The sequence below is a fragment of the Pleurodeles waltl genome, chromosome 10 (assembly GCF_031143425.1).
Source record: "Pleurodeles waltl isolate 20211129_DDA chromosome 10, aPleWal1.hap1.20221129, whole genome shotgun sequence".
Lineage (NCBI taxonomy): Eukaryota > Metazoa > Chordata > Amphibia > Caudata > Salamandridae > Pleurodeles > Pleurodeles waltl.
In genome coordinates this window covers 972,712,902-972,732,954 of record NC_090449.1, presented here as the reverse complement: position 1 = coordinate 972,732,954, position 20,053 = coordinate 972,712,902, and the positions used below count along the sequence as shown (strand labels likewise).

Here is a 20,053-nt window from a genome sequence, read left to right as displayed (position 1 = left end):
AAAGACACTTCCAGCAGTTCAGAGGTGTGCTGTATTCTTCTTACAAACTGCTTGTGATACACTGCACCTTGGGATTCAACAAATTAAAACACAATATTAAAAGCGTAGGTATTATTTGTAAGGTAGCTGAGGGTTGTCTATTGCTGTGTCTTCCACCCAGAGCATCAGAGGATATCTGAAATGTAGCCTCCTAAATGGAGAATTGGTCCAAATCGTTAGTAAGTCAGTATATTCCAGGTCCTAAAGCTATTAACTGAGCATTAAAACTATTCAAAACACTTCTCTATTAGGAACCTGCAAGAGGGAAAGTTATACACGGTACTGGCAACTAAGGGCCTGATTTGAGACGCCCTAGCGCCACCTTAGCGCCGCCATAGCGTCATTTTTTTATGCTGAGGCAGTGCTAAAGTGGCTTTTTACACATGCATATTTACAAAATGGTGCAATGCATGCATTGCGCCACTTTGTAAACTGTTGCGCCACATTATGCCTGTGGCAGGCATAATGTATGCAAGGGGAGCATTCCCCTGTTAGGGGGGGGACAAAAAAAAGGGGCAAGGAAATCAAAGAGATTTCCTTGCGTAATTTTGGTCGGCACTTTTAATGCCTGCTCAGAGCAGGCGTTAAAAGGGGGCATGCATTCTGCAGCACACATAGAAAGAGGAAAACGCCTCCCCGGATTGTATTTGAGCAGGAAGGTGTCCCTTCCTGCACAAAAACAATCCTGCATACAACGCAGACACCCTTGCACCATGCTGCAATGGTGCCTGCATTGGTGCTTGGCAGCCAAAATGGCACCAGCGCAGTGGGAAAGGACAGGAATGTGCCATATTGCATAGATACGGTGCATTCCTGTCCTCTCCCTTTGACGCTGACCACTGCAGCAATGTGACTTGCTCTACTGCCCTGCGTCAAAGCCCATAACTATGGGCCTTAGAGTATAAAAATCTTCTGCATTTTAAGTGGTTTAAATTACAAAGCCCCTGCCTTGCATGCATTTTCCCACAGCTATACCACCCCCCTTGTCTCTAATATTGATAATTTGGGTTGGTACCAGTGTGTGAGATCAGCTGCACTTCTGAAGAACTCTTGAATCTTGGAGAAGACTGACATGAGAATCCAAGACCGAAGGATAACATATTTGTACTCCCTATTTGGTACCACTTCTAAGTTTATGCAGGAACCACAGCTAGGCAACTTGGAATGTCAAGAGCCCCAGAGATGAGGTTACTCCACCTTTCCGAGAGAAGTGGAGGTGTTGAGGGATCAGAATGCAACCAACCAGCTAGAGTGATGAGGTGAGGCATCAATTATATCTTAACTATACAAAGGCAAACAGGCCTTTTGTTAGCCTTTGTCCCTGCAGAATGTTAAAGAAAGGATGCTGTAGTTTGAACCCGATTAACCGATGACCTGAAAGAACTAACCATGCACACAGCATTGTCTAAACCAAGATGTACATAGACTTATCCGTTGCAAAACAAGGGCACTCTGGAATTCAAGGGCTTCTCTCACCTCCATTGAAGACATGCAGGATGGAATGTACTTTGCCACACTGGAATCCTCCTGTCACAGTGAACTGAAGGGAAATGGTATGTTTGGTAGATCGTTGATCCTAGTCAAACCTGGTTTATTGGTTCTGTACAAATACCATGCGAGCAAATTGAGAATGCGTTGGGTCCTAAAATTGCCCACTTACAAAATGTGCGCATTTGCACAAACTATAATTGTGGCTGCTGACATCTTGTCTGAGCATCAACAACACTTCAAGAAATAGATTTACTCTGCAACTTGCCTACATAATTTTTCGTTTGTGTTTATTTGCTTCAAAACTATCGATTTGCAAGGAGATGATTAGGTAACTTACAAAAAAAAAGTAGATTGTGAAGGTTACAACGCCATTCTTATGATAGAGTTACTGTGCTGAGAACGCTGACAGTTCTGAACACATCTTGACAAACATTGCATAGCAATATTTAGGCGAGCAAATTTCAGAGGCAAGTGAGCTTGAGTTTCCGGAGCAATAACTCGGTCAGCCAGACACCTGCTTGGTCTGCCTGAAGAAACAGAAGCCCACAAACCTGTGAAGCAAGAGGTCCTGCGTTTGGCAGCCTAACCTCTGTAGAGCAGGGAGGCCATCATGTTGCCGTAGATGAAAGTCAGACGCAGTTAGAACCAACGATAATACTGTGCTTGCCATTTTCGTAGATCATTTAATATAATTATGAAAACTACTACGCCATTGTGGTCACACCCAGAGGCCCCTTCTCCATTTCTCAGTTGGCTGCTATTCAGGTAAGGATGAATCTACTTATATATTAACAGTGATGATTCACACCTGAGGTCTGACGCTGCTGTCAGTTTTATGTTCCCACAGACACAATGGACACCTACCTAAAGGAAAGAGCCGTCCAATCGTAAAAGGACAAATCAGCCTGCGGGCAAATCAGATTTTAGCAATGTACTGTACTTGGACACAAGCCAAAATCAGAAATATCTCAATATAAATATAAATAGGCCAAATGCATAACTCTACTGATCGGCAGGTAGCACATTTGATGCACGACGTTCTGATGGTGTAATAAGGTCCCCTCCCAGACTGGTAATATCCTTGTAATTCTTTTAATTGTAGAAACGTTGCCCGTGTAGCATCAGCCCTGGCCTCTCGGGCCAGTGGGAGGGGACAGGTGACTGAGCTGTATAAATAGCGAGTCCCCGGTCGCAGAAGTTCCCATCCAAAGTCGGAGCACTTTCCCAGCACGGAAGACAAGTGCAGGTGGGAGGCCAGGTAAGGCTGTCATCGCTCTGCTGGGAGCTCACCTGCAGCCAGGTGAGGCTTGGGCTCGGGTTACATGCGAAGGAATCTGAAACAAACAAGGGAAGGGCTCAGTGAGCAGCCAGGAGTCGGCGCGAGCCTGCTCCCACCCCAACAGATTCAAGGAGCTTTGCAAGATCCGCCGATTACATCAAATTATAGCAAAATATCACCGCTCCGGTAGCCATTATAATGCACCCTATTTATGGAGGGATTTTTCCATCGTCGAATAATGTCCTTTGTTTACAAAGAGCTGCTGCAGGTTGAGCCTAAGGTTCTCTGCACACTGTGGTAGCTGCTGTGTTTATTTTCAGGGTGAGGCTTACTTTGCATGAGTCAGCCTCTAAAAGCAGATTATGTGCCGGTTTAGTACCCACTGCTGTATTCAGAATGGGTTAATCTTGAATCAAATTGTATTTTATGTCTGAAAATTAAATCTGACTTTTTTTTCCAACCGCTTGTTTAAACTGTTAGCTGGGGGTGGGATGCACAGTGCTATGTTGAACCCTTATGGAAACACCTATATGACAATAGGGTCATAGTTGAACCTATATGTCCCTGCTTCATTCAGTCCTATACTTGCTATTCATGTCCTGGATGCCCCTCCTTAACAGTCAACATTGCCTCTCCACAACCTGAGTTTGTTACCCACATAAAATGTTGTCTTTTGGCGACTTTCCGAAGCAGTTTAAGTTTTGGTGAATTGTGGGAGGCCTTTAGGTATTTTAAAGGGCGCTGTTGTTGCTACGTGTGTTACTTGTGAACTGATAAGGTCGGTAGGTGGCACGGTTTGCGCATTCTTGCTGTGCGATCACGCTTTGAAGATTAAGGTAGCACTTGTGTTTCTGTTTATTTCCACAGTCATCGCTCAACATGGTGAAAGGTTACCTGTCAGCTCTTCTGCTCCTAGTGCTTTCTTCATACAGCCTAGCCAAAGAGAGCGCCAAGAAACCGGAAGTGAAGAAGGTCCAGACTCTTTCCAGGGGTAGGTCGAATGTTTGTAATTTTAGTTTCTTCCTTGTTTTGTATTTCCACTGTTTCAAACTGTCGCGTGCTAGGGGATGACATGACTCATGTCACAGGTACACATAACGCTCCCTAGTCCCTGGTTCATGAAATGAATGCATTCTGAAAATTGTAGTCGTGGTTTGCCTCAGTTGAGTGTATGGGTCACATACAAACAATCACTTTTAAAAGAAAAGCCCAGGTGTGTTCTGAATTGTGCCCGCAGAACTCGCGCGTTTCCCTGGTCCATGGCTCATCCAGTCGATGGTTTGACTTTGTATTCTGGGACTTGTAATGCTCGCTGTGTAAGAGGACTACCAGGACTCCAAGTACCAGAATGCAAAACTAAAACCGGGACAGGATAATCTACTTGTGCCTGGACCAGGGAAGCAGAGAGCTCTGCGCCTCAAATACTCTCATATATAATTAGCACTTCAATGTTCCTCCTCAACGGTGCTGAACCTGCTTTATTTGCAATGCCTTTAATATAAAGACACCGCATTACCCGATTTTTTTTTTACATGTGATGTGGAGGCAGAAAGCATAGTAGTTTCAGAGTTTCAGCATTCTCCACCTAGTGCCTCATGAACCGCCCCACCGACCCCCGCCCCTCCCTCCGTCGTACCAGGTCCAGATCCTGCGCTTTGTTTCATTCTCAGGGTCTGGATCTGCACTTAAGATCTGGAAAAAAGGATCTGGGAATATATCACAACATTCCCAGAGATGTGAGACAAGACCTTTTGTTCGTCTGTCCCGAAAACAGACTCAGAACCTCCTGCAGCAAACAGAACCCATCAATGTCTTTAGAACCGTGACCGTGTACCACTGATTTCACTCCCCTTGACCCTGGGTACCCTTGTTTCACCGTCTCCCTTCGACTTGCAGCCGTCTCTTCTCCACATCTTTTGGTTCACGTTACCACTTGTCCCTCCCGATCCCAGTACTCTACTCCCTCCCACCTCCACCCTGACCCCATCCCCTCTTGTCGCTCCCTTTCCCAGTTCTGTACCCTTCTCACCTCTCCCCTGAGTCCACACCCCCTTTGTATTTCCCATTCCCCTTTCTCTACCCCTTCACACCTCTCCTCTGACACCACTGCCCTTCTCGTCTCTCCTATCCCCACCTCTGTCACTTCCCACCTCTCTCCTGACTCCCCACCCCCTCTTGTTTCTCACATTCTGTTTCTCCCACCACTCCCATGACACTGCACCCCCTCTTGTCTCTCCCATTCCCAGCTCTCTACCTCTTCTCAATTCTCCCGACACCATCTCTCTTCTTGTCTCTCCCATCCCCACCTCTCCATCATTTCACACCTCTCTTCTGACCCCCCCCCCGCCTCTTGTTTCTCTCATTCCCGTTTCTGTACCGCTTCCCAACCCCACCTGACACTGCACCCCCTCTTGTCTCTCCCATTCCCAGCTCTCCCCTGTCAGCCCATCCCCTCTTGCCTCTGCCACACGTAGATCTCTACTCACTCCCAACTCTCGTCTGACACCATCCTCTTGTTTCTCCCATCACTGTCTTCTCCTTCCCACTTCTCCCCTCGGAGCCCCCGTCCCCAGCTCCCTACTCCTCATCTGTCCCCTGACACCCCCATTCCTAGTTCTCTATCCCCTCCCATCTCTCCCCTGAGACCAGCTTTCTACTCCTCCCATCCCTTCCGTGACACCCCGTTCCCAGCACTCTCCCCCTTCCCACCGCTCCCTGAAACCTCGTCCCCAGACCTCTACCCCTTCCCATCTCTCCCCTGATGCCCCATCCCCGCAAGAGCAAACTTGTTTGTGCATCATGGAATGGGGATAACTTATGACCCGGACACATTAGTCCACAGTCCAACATGTGAAACTTGGAATTGGGTGCAGTTTGAGTACCAGTTAATTTGCGAACCATAATCGCAAATTTGGGGGCTACGAGCTCTACAAATGTGTTTCTGTCACCACCTATATAAAACACGGAGTGCGTATGTGGTGCATGCCCACGTCGCCTCTCCACTAAGGCCGCATTCCCCGCTCTCCACCCCTTCCCACCGCCCCCCTGAACCCCCGTACCCGCCTCTCTACCCCTTCTGACTTTTCTCTGACTCTAGCTCTCTATTCCTTCCTATCGCTCCCCGAACACCCTGCCTTGTTTCCCACCTTCTGTTCCAATACTGACAGCAACACTGCAAATCCCGGTCAATCTGCCCTGGTGCCCAGCAGTGAAATAACTCCAGGTTCTGTAACATGCGTCACTCTCTCAGGTGCACCGTCCTTCTCCCTCGTGAAGGCGGCTCTCGGTATCTCATTGGATGAATAATTCCCTGGCCAGGCCTATGATTCTCAGAAGTTGTCTGATGTTTTTTGGAACCTGCTCCACAGTCGTATACTCTTTAGCTGTACATTTTGAAATTTCGAGTCTGTGTTTTGTTTAATCTACCAAAGGCGTGCTGGCGTTCATTTGAAATATGTTTGCGTTGAATAAAAACTGAAACAAGTGACTTCCAGCACATTCCCTTACACCTGTCTCAATTCCTCCATAGGGTGGGGCGACAGTCTCGAATGGGTTCAGACGTATGAGGAAGGCCTATTCAAAGCCAAGACCAGGTGAGAAAGTAAATACAAACAGTACACCCCAATAGCGCCATCTAGTGTCAATGTTCTTGGCATTTCGCAGTTAAAAAACTACCCTGTTAATCTTCTGTATCGTTAATGTGTATTATCATGAGAAATGTATTTGCCGTGACAGATATCAAAATGTGCAACGCAGCCACGTCTAGTGCATCTATTTTTTTGTTTCACATTTTTGTTTGCTTCTAATTCCAACTTTCCATTAGTTACGTGTATGTTGGTACTGTCCGTATAGATGTGGCTTAAAGGTTCTCTAAATGGGCCACGTTGTGTGATTACGTAGCTTTTTGCATAATTATGAATGCTGCATAATTTCCTTATTTAAACCAACAACAAAAATATTTCTAGATCAAATGACGGAACACACAGGGGGTGGGGAGCAGAAGGAGGAAGAGAACGATGGGAAAACGCACAAATGGAGAAAGTGGGAATGAAAAAGAGCCTGCTAGAGTGGGTTTAATGGGCAGGGAGTGTCTGGTGGTGGATTAAAGAGGCTTGAGAAAAATCAACAATAGGCAGCCTTTGTATTCAGCAGCTAACATTCAATAGCGCCGGCCACAGGCTTCTGAGCAAAACTTTGGGCCCTGGCACTTACTGATTTACAAATTAAGTACTGGTCAAAAATTACTTTAACGTGATACAAATCAGTTTCAGACACTTTTCACAAGTTGGCTCCTCAGGCTTTCACCTGTTGATAGCTGTATTAATTTGTCACACGGTACCTTTGAGGTGAAACCTTTGTTCAGACAGCAATGACTTCTCCAGCTGATGGACTGTAGATGAGCTTTGTTCCCGCAGCATTAAGAATCCTTAGATATGTACCTTTAATTCGAGCAGTGTGGAAATCATGATCACTTCTTTGTCAGGAAAATATTTTGTTTCATTGTTCATGCACACTGATGTTACATCACAAACAGTGATCTCAGCGCAACAGAAATTTGAACACAGCACTCAAAGTACAGAGTCATCAAATGTTTTATTTTCTTTTTTAAGATCTGTTGTCTACAACCTTGCATTTCATCCCTCTGAAACACGTATACTGTGTGTATGCAGTATGCAATTTGCAATTTCTTGCTGCATAATTCAGTGAATGTGATTCATCTTCCACTGCTGTGCATTGATTGTCGTTCTGCTAATGTAACACATTTTGTATGTAAGGTGCATGGTTTCAACATCCATGAACAATGTGGCTCACTACTCAACACGAGTCACAGACAAGACTATTCTGTATCTTACACAACACATCTTATCCATGTTTTTTCTTTAACAGCAACAAACCACTGCTCGTTATCAACCACAGAGATGACTGTCCACACTCTCAAGGTAATGGCATTTATCAAAATAACTTATAACAAAGTCATGAGATGGATTTGTAGTGTAATGCAGTTTGTCACGCATGCACATGCCTTTACCATGCAGAAACCTGAAGGGCTATATTTTGACGGGTTCTCTGGCTGACGGTTGAACCAATCAGTTATTTGTTTATTCAAAAATGTTGAATAGTGCCCGCCAATGAAAGTGATCAATTGTAGACGCTTGTGCATTGATTAGAGTGCAGCTGAAACCTATTTTGTGCAGGAAAAAAGGATTTACACTGGTTTTCCCATTTACAAAGAGATAAATGTAGTGGTAAACGAGTTCTGCAGGATGAGTATCTCCATACCATGATCAATAAAACTGCAACAAGATCGCCTCACAAGATGCAGAACGTGTATGACAAAACCACTTGTGGAGCTGCATTATAAAAAAGCACTTCGGGGCATGTTTAAGAGCCCCCAGTGCCATTCTGATGCCACATTAGAATCATTTTTTTATGCTAATGTGGCTTTAGAAGGCCAAAAACGCTGCAACATATTGCATCCATTGGGCCACTTTGTAACTCATTGTGCTATATTATGCCTGCGCCAGGCATAATGTATGCAAAGGGGGCGTTTCCCCATTAGGAGAGCCAAAAAAGAGATTTCTTTGCGTCATTGTTTTCAGCACTTTTAACGCCTGCTCAGAGCAGACATTAAAAGGAGGCGTCCATTGGTTACAATGGGCCTCTGGCTGCTTTGCAGGGTTAGCATAAAACTGTTTAATGCTAATCCTGCAAAGCGCTGGACTAGTATAAAAAATTCTGATGCTAGTCTCCTAACTACCGCCATGGTGTGGCGTATTTTAAATACGGCGCACACATGGTGGCGTTAGGAGGGCGCTCAGGGGCACAAGAAAAGGGGCGCTGCAATGTGTGCAGGCATAATGTAGCGCAAAGGGTTACAAAGTGGTCCAGTACATTCATTGCGCCACATTGTAAATATGGTGCAGTGTTTTTGGCCTTCTAACGCCACATTAGGGTAAAAAAAATGACACTAATGTGGCATCACAATGGTGCTAGGGGCTCTTAAATATGCCCCTTAATCGGGTGGTAACTCTGTTACTGACTATTATCCTAAATTTCACCCACCATCTTAACTGTAAATTGATCACAAAAGCTTAACCCCACTATAAATTACACATCACGGTTTTCTCTCCTGACACGTAAATCATTAACTTTGCTGGTGAAACATTAAATCATTCGCCATTAAATTGAGAAATTTAGAAATTGTGTGGTAATGACATTTAAAAATAAATGGTGGTCAAAATGTTTAGGATCACACTTTTTGTGGCTTTCCAGTATAATGCCTGACTCACTCCAGGTCATTACAGACACTGCTTTCAGTCCTGGACTATTGTTTGTTAGCCTAGGGCTTTCTGGGTGTTACAGTCTTCTTTTGCTTTCGTTCAAATGATTAGACTAAACACACCTGAAATCAATGATTTATAGGTGAAATGTTAGGGCTGGAGACAGTGGCCCAGATTTCTGAGGGCCTAGCGCCATTCTGATGCCACATTAGTGTCATTTTTTTTTACGCTAATGAGGCGTTGGAAGGCCAAAAACTCAGTGCCATATTTACAAAGTGGCTCAATGCTTGCATTGCGGCATTTTGTAACCCCTTGTGCCACCTTATGCCTGCACCAGGCATAATGTATGCAAGGGAGCCATTCCAGCACTAGGGGGGGGGGAGGCTTTGGGGGAGAAAAAATGTCACAAAGAAATCGAAGAGATTTTTTTGCGTCATATTTATCTGCATTTTTAACTGCTGCTAAGACCAAACGTTAAAAAGAGGCTCCCATTGTTTTCAGTGGGCCTCTGGGTGCTTTGCAAGATTAGCGTCAACATTTTTTACGCTAATCCTGCAAAGCGCCGGACTAGCATCAAAATTTATGAAGCTAGTCCCCCTGACTACTGCCGTGGTGCACCGTATTTTAAACACAGCGCACACATGATGGTGTTGGGGGGCACTAAGGGGCACAAGAAAAGTGGCGCTGCACTAAATGCAGCGCCACTTTTCACAAATCTGCCCCTGTGTCTGTAATGACCTGGAGTGATGTGGCCCCGCAAGTACGTCTTAACCTAGTTTGCTTTTCTGACACAAGAAATTGCCTCATCATTGCCCGTTGTTTAAGATTAAGATTACCGCACGGTATTTGTAGTCTTGGTAGGGTTCCTAGGTGGCTCTTGTCATCTTCACCTTTTCTTCCCTGTCTGGAGCTGTCCTTTAGCAAATCAGAGTTTGCGGGGACTTGTCTGGTTGGTGTGCAATCGAACGAATTAGATTAACACACCCGATCACAAGCATTTGTGAAGATAAGGTCGAGGTTTGGACAAATTGGCGTTCTTCTGTCCTCCCCAATGGATCACTCGAGAGCACGGATCCCTTTCTATGCAGAAGCCCTGGCCCCAGTCCGAGGCATGTGTAACTTCATTCTGGGGCTGAGCAGGTGCTACCAACGTGCAGCCTTGCAGTCTTTTATTGCAGATCCGGTAACAGGTACAGATATGGAAGGCCCAATTGGAACAGATGCACAAGTAGGTGCAAAATGTTTTGTGCGCCTAGAAAGTCAAAATAAGTTGCAACGCCCTTGGCAAAACGCTCGTGTGTCATTGTAGCTACCGAAGAGGGTTCAAAAGAAAACAGACGTTGGGTATGAATGAACAAACCCACAAATAGAAGGAGGCAGCCTCCCAGCATGTTCGTAAAACAACCGGTCTGGTGACAGGGAGTGCCTCGGTTTGCATCCTAGCAACCCACAGATATGAGTCTGACTAAGCAGGTAATTGACCTGCTCTGAGCTCCCTCAGCACACGCACCTGCACTCGATTATCACGTAGACCCGTTCTACTCGTTCAGCAGATTAAAAAAAGAATCCACTTGACAAATATCAAAAGTGCTTTCACCTTAGTCTTTATTTAGAAACATGCGTAATTATCGACAGGGCCATTTATTCCTCTCTGTTTGGTTAAAGGAAGTAGACTGTATACTCTCCATCTCTGCCTTGATTTTTAATCCTTTAAATGATGGGACCTTTCCTGTAATGTAGATAATTCTCTGGACACCGAGTATCAGGAAAATCGTTATTCTTTAAAACGAATGACCACTTCCAGCATGGAATAGCAAAGTATATAACTGCTTTCAATGCACCAAATAAATAGAAGGGTTTTGAGAAAGATATGATATTTTTTCCAGACGGGAGATGTTACCCACCATCTCCTCCGTCTAGACAGGAGGTGTTGCATTATCCTAAAGCTGCCGGAAACATGGGTGCATGTCAGTTACCTACTACTGTTGGATCTAGATATATGGGCTTCCTATTTAGTGGCGCTTTTTGGTCACTGGTATAACATAGGCGTCATTCCTAGCTCTTGGAGGGGTAGTGTTATTTACGCCTTGGATAAAAACAGCTTTTTAAATCCCCCTAGCAATTATAGGCAGATTACTCTGTTGGATGCCACAGAAAAAAACTTTAAATGTGTATTAGGCAACCTTCTAGAATGGCCGGAGGCAAAAAAAAAAAACACTGGAGCAGGCATGGTTTAGAGTAGGCCATTTAGATAATATAACTGGTATACATTTTATACTGGAGAAGTATGTGAATCATTGGGGGGTGCCTGCTTATGCAGCCATTTAACCACGTTTGATAGGGTTGACAAGCAGACCTTCTGGAGAAAGTTGAATGCCATGGTAATACTTGAGGGTCTTTTGAAACTTGTTATCTCCCTTCATTCCGAAACTTGGTGTCATGTTATGTTAGGAGCTAGACCGGTATGAACACAAGAATTCCTATCAGAAATGGTCTGAAACATGGTTGGCTGTTTCCCCCCACTCCCTTTTTTCACTCTCTATGGCAGATTTACCTGATGTGCTGAGTAAGGTAGCCTGTGATGCGCCAAACTATGTTTGTATTTTTTAGACACACTCCTTTATCCAGATGACATTGTTTTGTTAGATTTGAACCTAAAGGTTGTCAGAGATGCCTCAACACCACATCATCATACTCAGACGCTCAATTCCTCAAGGTTAATATAAATAAAACCAAGGTTGTGAGGTTTTGGCAAAAGGGGTGTCGGACAAATATAAAGTTCAACCAGATGCATACTAACTCCACCTTAAAAGTGGTAAATTCTACCCATATCTTCACAAAAAAGGATGTAAATTTGAGTGACAATGAGCATTTCAGACATGTATCGAATAAGGCACTGGCCCGTTGAAATGCACTTAAGTTACTTTATGCAGCAAGTGCATTAAGATTCCTCCATCACTCTTATATGCTATAGAGACAAGGGGAAAATTATACGCACTATTTGCACCTTAACCTCTATGGTCTTCTATAGGAGCCCTAAGGCTGGAATTAGGATTGGTAAGCATTTTTATGGGTGTGCCGGCTGCTATTTTAGGGTGGTATCATTGTCTATTACAAGCTAAAGAAAAATCCCTAAGGAGCATTATAGTTTCAGATTTTTTTACCTATTAAAGAGTCTGGGACATTTTTAACCAACATTTTATCTGCACCCCAGTACTTTCCCTTTACTAAATCTAAGTTATGCCCATTTAAAAAAACTATTTAACTCATACTATGAAAAACTGTTCCATGGAAAAAGATATTGAGGTATGCAGACTAGAGGGTCATTTTAAAAATTGAATTCAATCTTGTCAGCCAGCAGTCCCTCAAATATATTTAAAGAGAAATCTGGAACATAAAGTGAGAAGGTGTATAATGTTACGTAGATTGAATAGTTTGTCATTAAAAACAGTCATGGATGCCTGGCAAAATGTAATTTGGTAGAAAAGAATATGGGCTTTGTGTTATACTGATGTACAGACTATTAAACATTTCATATTTGCTTATCATGCATTAAAAATTTATTAACAGAGATTTTTAAAGCCACTTTTTAAAAATATGGTATTGCATCGGCAGGAACTGCAATGGAGATGATTAACTGTCCAGCTAATTAATTATTGTGTTGGAATATTTTAAAATGTATTAGCTCCTTTTGAAATTTGTTCTAATGAATGCTATTTATGGTATACTGTAAATCTCATTGTTAGACGTAAATCTTTAATAAAGCTTGAAACTTGACTTCAGTGATCACTTCTATGGCGTGCAACGTTTTGTTCCAATGCTGCAAAGTCCATATTTGAGAGGTGAGATGTTTCCTAGGTCCATCCTTGAGCAGCACAGCCAGTTCAAGATTTTTCCATACATTGTGTGATTTCCCACTTTGACGTCTAAGTACCTAATCGAAAAGAACAGTTGATGGACGGAATGAAGACCAAATCAAACATTCACCCCAGTCACAGATCTGTGCTTAATCTATCAGTTTTTTTGCTCACCATGCCATTCCAGTTTGGACCTAGCCATATGCAAATCAGTCTTGACCCTGTTGTCCATGGGAACAGTCCAGCCCGAACTGCCAGGCCAGGTCCTCCCTGAGCCAGAAACAAGTATCCTGGGACCGGTTTCTGGGTATCACTCCTCTTCAGCCAGGCTAGCTTGAATCTGGTGGCATAGAGAGCACGGGACCCAGGTCAGGGCATACCCTTCCCACTTGGGGTGACAAACACAAAAAGAACAGTTGATGGATGGAATGTAGACCAAATCAAACATTCACCCCCAATCACAGGTCTGGGTTTAATCTATCAGTTTTTTTTGCTTACCATGCCATTCCAGTTTGGACTCAGCCCTATGCAAAATCACTCTTGACCCATCCATCATTTGTGTTTGTTGGCTTAAGTAGCTCATCGAAGCATGTTGTTTTTTTCTTTGCATTCTGAGGCTTGTAGCACAGATTGTATAGTCATAAAATCAGGACAGCAAGTCCCAGACAGAAAGAAACAAAAGCTGAGGACCACGACATAACCAAAGTCCCAGATAAAAAGAAATGAACGGGACAGAATCAGCTAGTCTTGTGAATTTGGGATAAATTGATCTCTGTCTCAGCTGACAAGGGATCAGATTGGTTTGGTTGAAAGGCACAACCTATTTACATGTATTTGTGTTTTTTTACAGCTTTGAAGAAATCATTTGCTGAGCATAAAGGCATCCAGAAACTGGCAGAAAAATTCATTCTTCTTAACGTCGTTGTAAGTTCCCTTGATGGCATGTTTGGTTACATTTTCGAGGTTCTTTTCCTGATGTAAATACTGGTGGCATTTAGTAGCAATTGTTTGCTGGGCTTCTTTAGTTGTTCCGTGTCAGCAGTGAGCAGCTGAGCCAATGATGCTTTTAATGTTTGCAATGTGCTACTTGTGGTTTGGAATTTTCCATTTAAAAAAGCATGAATACAAGTTCAAGGATATTAAGAAAGATTAATGTCAGTATGAGCTAATAACACAGACACAAATGTAATTAGTCCCATATAAAGAGGGTCATTTTCGCCACTCCCGGATTTTTCAGCCAACAGCAATAAACACGCTGGGAGTTGTAGGTGCTTAATTAGGGTTGTAATTTGAGTCGCATCAGAGGGAGGTTGGAAGTTATTTTAATTAAAAGTGGCTACTGCAGGAATTTCAACTTGTCTCATGACAGCTACGAGTCGCTCATTCGTTTCTTGTTTTAACTTAGTTCTCATTCCAATACTTGTAATTCTGGAGCCGGAAGTACATCCCAGGTCCCCGCCAATGACACTGGACACCACTTCCTGCCTGAGGGCGGAAGTGAGAGAAGGAGAACTGGCAGTGTCTAGCAGAGAATCATAGGGACTGCACGGGTGAAGGCAAGCACCCCCAGATGTGAAGGAATAATGTGATAGAGCAGTGATTCCCAACCTTTTTACTTCTGTGGACCCCCATTGTATCATTACTGGGACCCTGGGACCCCCACTGGATCATTAAGGGAATCTGGGGACTTCCCCCTCCCCTAACTAAGTCATTACTGAAATCTGGGCACCTAATCTGTTAATATTATTTAATTTTGTAAGCAGTCGCGGACCCCCTGAGGAGGCTGTTTAGACCCCGAGGGGTCCCCGGACCACAGGGTGGGAACCACTGTGAAAGAGGGTAACTATGCTAAAGCGCAGTGCAGTATAAATAGTTGTCTCCATTTCACCTGTTCAAGGCCAAAACATGGTGGTACATTTTTGCCATGTGCTCAAGCATTCTACATTCCCAGATCATGCTGATTTTACCTCATGCTGCGATTTTGGGCACAAAATACTGACTTCTTGCTGGCTGCACCTCCATAAAGTCTAATTGATGGCCTGTGCACATATATTTCAGAATTCCCAAACAAGTTTTTCGTGAAATGAATGTGACTACCCAAGTCACAAAAATGCAATCTTTTTTTGTTAAAACACAAAGCTTACACACAGAAAGAGTTGGCTCTGTGATGTCATATTCTCATTGTTAAAATGCAATAATAATCACATTTCTGTCAAGTTGCAGGCAGTACAGCTTTAGCCATGGGTATCAGTGCAGCCAAGGGTTTCAATTAGGGGTAAGCCAGGAGAGCAGTAGCTGCCCCTGGTTATGCCTTCCACCCCCCTGCTCTTCTTCCAGCCCACAGCATGAAATAAGAGGTTATTCAGTAGGACATCAACCCTTTGATGTCATTTAGGGGTCAAAGTTTGCGTGATCTTTCTTTTGCTTTCCTTGCCAATTTGGTAAATCGATGTCCTTGGTTTTAACTTTGCAACCTACTCATAGATTGAACATTTTGAAGGATACATTACCCAGAATCCACATATCTGAAACGCGTGGATGCCTGGCTAATGAGAATAGGTCTGCATGGTAATATAAAGACACTTATTTCTAGAATGTGATAGTAAATAGTATGTCTCTTTTATTTCCAGCATGATCCGACTGACAAGAACCTTTTACTTGATGGCCAGTATGTCCCTAAGCTTGTTTTCGTAGGTAAGTTCTCTTTGTAATTAAAGTCATTCAGTGAATATATGAAGGAGGCGCATACCAGTATTAGAAGACATTATATATTCAAATGCAGATAACTATTTTTCTATGACTTTTGGAAAAAAAAGTATTGAGGGATCGTAAGAATGACTTCACAAAGGCGTCAGTGACTTTGAGATGAGTCAAGTGTAAAAGACGTGTTGGGAGATGTTTTATTTTTCAGATGAGCGTGAAATATTCTTATGTACACTACATTAATACGAAGTTGTTGTAACATGTACTTTTGAGGTCTCTATGGATCTTCCCCTGTGAGGCTCAAAGCAAAATCCATTCTGATGTGAACTACTAGTTCCAGATGGAATTGAGAGAGAAAATGTGCACATAGTGGGAAGAATATTCAAAATAATTTACGGATAGGAAACAAAACTTAGGTTGAAGCAGCCTTTCTATTTGCTATGCAGTCGCAGCTGACAGAGCATGGAAGATGCGGGCTAGGGTGCGGGGGAGAGGAGGGTGGAATAAACATTTAATTAATAATTAAAAAAAACACACTCACCTTAATCACCATCCCCTCACTTATCCATCCGCTCCTCTGCTGCAGACACAGGCTCCCAGCCTGCCTTGCGCCAATCCTGAGGCTGCTCAGAGCAGCGTTAGGATTGGCTGGGAGAGCCCAGCTGGAGCGCTCCCAGGCAGACTGGGAGCCTGTGCATCCTCTGCCCATCCCGGCAACTGTGATTGCTGGGCTGGAGAGAGCCTACTGCCCATGTGTGTTAGCCCGAGATGGCTGGCCAAACATACATGCGCAGTGAGGAGGAGTGCTGTGGCCCCACCCCTTTACCAGAAAACGATAATAAACTCAGGCCCATATTTATACTTTTTTAGCGCCACATTTGCATAATTTATTTACACAAAAGCGACACAAACGTACAAAATACAATTGTATTTTGTAAGTTTGCGAGGCTTTTGTGTCAAAAAGCGGCGCAAATACAGCGCTAAAAAAGTATAAATATGGGCCTCAGTTTATTGTCGTTTTCTGGTAAAGGTTTTGCAGCTGCCGCTGCTGGCAGGTGAGGCAACATTCATCCACTCTAAAGGAAGAGCCGCCCCTGTTACTACGTGTGCCATAACCCAAATCACTAAGGATGGTCAAGGATGGGCGAAAGAAAGCAGAGAAGAGGAAGAAGGGCAACATGGTTAAGCAAGGGAGAATACAATGGGGAGGTTTTAATGCAATTTAGAAAAGAAATGCTAGCAAAAAACAAAGAGGGTACTGGAGTGAAAACCCCATCCACATGACTCCAAGGGCAGGATAGAGCAACAGTCCTAATGTGATCTGTGACTCAGTGCACTCCCTTCCCTACAAAGGGGATTCAAAATGGAAAAACAAGCTTTCCCCATGGGTATCTTTTGGCTGACATTTCATAGCTTGGGAGGTCCAAAGATTACTTTTTAGGGATATATGAATAGGAGGGGTGTGTGCTGTAAAACACATAATACAACAATACATTTAAGAGATAAAGAAAACAGAGATCAAAACCAAGGGGCTTATTTAGAGTTTCATGCACAAGTTACTCTGTTGTAAATGTGATGGAGCGCCCTGTCAGCCAAACTCTTGGTCCGCCAGTCTCATTTAGAGATGGACAAAACCTAAGTTTTCGTACGATGAAGCCACCCCCTCCCCTTGGCTCTGTTGACAGAAAGCTCCCTCTGACACCCTGGCCTTTACAGGGTAGATAGCTTATTGTTTATTGTCCAGATAAAACCTGGCAGTAAGAGAAGAAAAGAAACAATGACACACCACCTTGAGAGAAAACTCTTAGAGTTTTTGGGCCATTAGTTTTTGTTTTGTATTTCGGAAATTTATTTTCGCCTTGGGAGTTTGTTTTTTAAAAACAAAACAAAAACAGTTTAAAAGTTCGATAGACAGCCATCACACCTGTGAGCACACGACTGGATAGAGCCAGGGTCTTCTGCAACCAATGGTTTTTCCTTCAGACTTTTAAATGGAACAGCAATATATCCAGTGGAGTACAGACTGAAGTTTTCTCCAACTTCTCACAGGTCTAGATACTATCAGAAGGAGTTCTTGATGAGAAAAGAAAATCCAAATTTAAAACATGCTCCTAGGATAAGGTGTCTAGCCACAGACGAGGCACCATGAGACGTTATCAGATGGCGCTAGTGGGGTCCCCTGACCATTCCTAATTTACAAGTTTTCATGCGCTCCTACAGGTCCGGTGGGCAATGCCAACAGTTGTATCCAGTGAGGGCATCAATAATCCAAGCTTCATCTTGAGAAGTTTTATGAACTTGGATTTTCTCCAGACAATGAATTTCTTGAGTCCATGAAAGTTGAGTCTTTCTTGAATGTTTGCCATAATGTTCTCATAGCCCACTCCGTAAAGGAGTAGTGTTCTATCAGATGTAAGAGTACTACATATATGGCTAACTGATCTTCTGAGCTAGTTCTCGCAAGCCTACTTCACTTGGGTGCTGATAATGTGGGACCACCAAAGACTGGGCAATGTGTGACACAGTTGTTAACAACTGCCACCAGGTTATCCAGTTGGAATTCTTCTTTTAAGGAAACTGACTCCTGCACAACAGGATGATGCAACTAGGAACTTTAAGCTTGGACAGCATGCCCCAAATAGTAGATTACAGGAACTACTACAGACCAGAGACTGAACATGGAGCCAATCAATAGGCTAGATTTTCTCTTACAAGAAGCAATATCTTCCTCCAGCAAAAACTAGGGTACCGGTTAGGACACTTATTTTATGTGTGAATGGGTCCATAACTGTAAATGTATTAAATTGGAGGGTTCCCAAAACACAGCCTCTGACAGACCCCCACAAGTGATTTAAAGCAAATTGTGTGCCATGTAACTTACGATTAAGTGCTCTCTGCCTATTTGCTGTTCCAATAACAATGGTAGAGGTCTCTCATGGGAAACAAAACCTCTACCTTGGCCAGTATAGATGCCCCCTCATACAGGAAGGGGTACAGAAAGTGGAATTCCCTCCCCTCCTCTCAAAAGTAGTGAAGCTGGAGTATTCAGTGTGGACCCACACAACCAAAGAGAGAAGATGGACCATAACAACTTCCACAAATGTAAAACGAAGAATGAATACATTAATTTAGTAGACAGCCAGCTGTGGCTTGTAGTGGCCTGCAGCTGCATGCCTGCTGGCAGATCACTGTCTGCAAATTGTGACTAGCTAATACCACGTTACTCAATATTAACAATTGAAGAGAACGTTACACACTACCCAGCCTTCTAGCACAAGTACAAATCTGATGATGTTCGATTATCTTCAACAAACAGCCAAATTACAGCACACTGCTTATTAATATTATATTTAACAACATGGTATTCTGTGAACCACCTAGCCATTCCATTGTTAACAAAGACCTGCGCTGAAGGGAAAGAGAGAGTAATTTTCAATCTACTGTATAGGTGCCTGTTCACCTGGTCTCAAGCCCCAGCAAAGAAAAACAATTAGGGTACACACCACAAATATGGAGATACACCATTGGCATGAAGAAGTCAGTACAGTAATATTCTAAATAATCTTTCTTTTAGCTTTTGTAAAAGTACACTTTAAAGATGAGACCCAATATGCCTCCAAAACCTATTTTTTTGTGTGTTCCCCAAGCAGAGGTCACATGGTTAACGGTCTGGGCTGAATTCATACTTGGAGATGCAGCCAAGACTGATTTACAAATTGGCCACTGTTAAACCATGCAGTGGAATCTATCTAGATCTGTAATCTATAAGTATTATGTACATCACCATGCCAGACTATTGAATTTTCTGTGCTGAGGAAATCCATCAAAAGGTCACTGAAACCCAATGCACCTCAATTTCTCCTGGTTTGCTTGTGTGCTCACACAAAGAGGATGCAGCCTTGCAATTCAGAGTGGACTACTTCTTTGGGGTTGAGGCAAGAATGATATGCATAGGCATGTTACTTACATGCAGTGGCACGGACAAACTAAAAAGTGATAGAATGCTATCATGAGAAATTCCCCAAGGTCGAGGAGCACAGGATCAAGCATTTCCCTGAGCCCAAATGCAAAACTTGTTCATGATACAGCTCCAGAACGGAAAGTGTTGTTAGACTCATGCTCAAACTGCAAGAAAGAAAAACCAGGAAGCTAGGCCTTTTCAGTCTTTAGTTGTTAGAAATGGGGTTTCTGGTTGGCTAGGGTATGTACCTCAGCCAGGCAGAACTTACCCACTCTAGTCAGGGCAAGGGAGTTACACGTCCAAGATAACCCCTGCTCACCCCCTTGGTAGCTTGGCACGAGCAGTCAGGCTTAACCCGGAGGCAATGCGTAAAGCGTCTGCCCAACACACACATACATGTGACGCAATATTCCCACCACACAGGAAACACAACACTAGATTA

At 43.5% G+C, this 20,053-nt stretch overlaps 1 protein-coding gene across 1 annotated transcript in view; it reads left to right on the top strand.

The window, feature by feature from the left end:
* The first annotated feature begins 2,649 nt into the window (after positions 1-2,649).
* Positions 2,650-20,053, top strand: part of LOC138262081 (anterior gradient protein 2-A-like) — a 35,640-nt gene continuing 18,236 nt past the window's right edge. The window contains exons 1-6 of the mRNA XM_069211812.1: positions 2,650-2,788; positions 3,677-3,800; positions 6,339-6,402; positions 7,697-7,749; positions 13,798-13,871; positions 15,578-15,641. Of these exons, the coding sequence (XP_069067913.1) occupies positions 3,689-3,800; positions 6,339-6,402; positions 7,697-7,749; positions 13,798-13,871; positions 15,578-15,641 (367 nt within the window). The 5' untranslated portion in view covers positions 2,650-2,788; positions 3,677-3,688. The remainder of the gene's footprint in view (positions 2,789-3,676; positions 3,801-6,338; positions 6,403-7,696; positions 7,750-13,797; positions 13,872-15,577; positions 15,642-20,053) is intronic.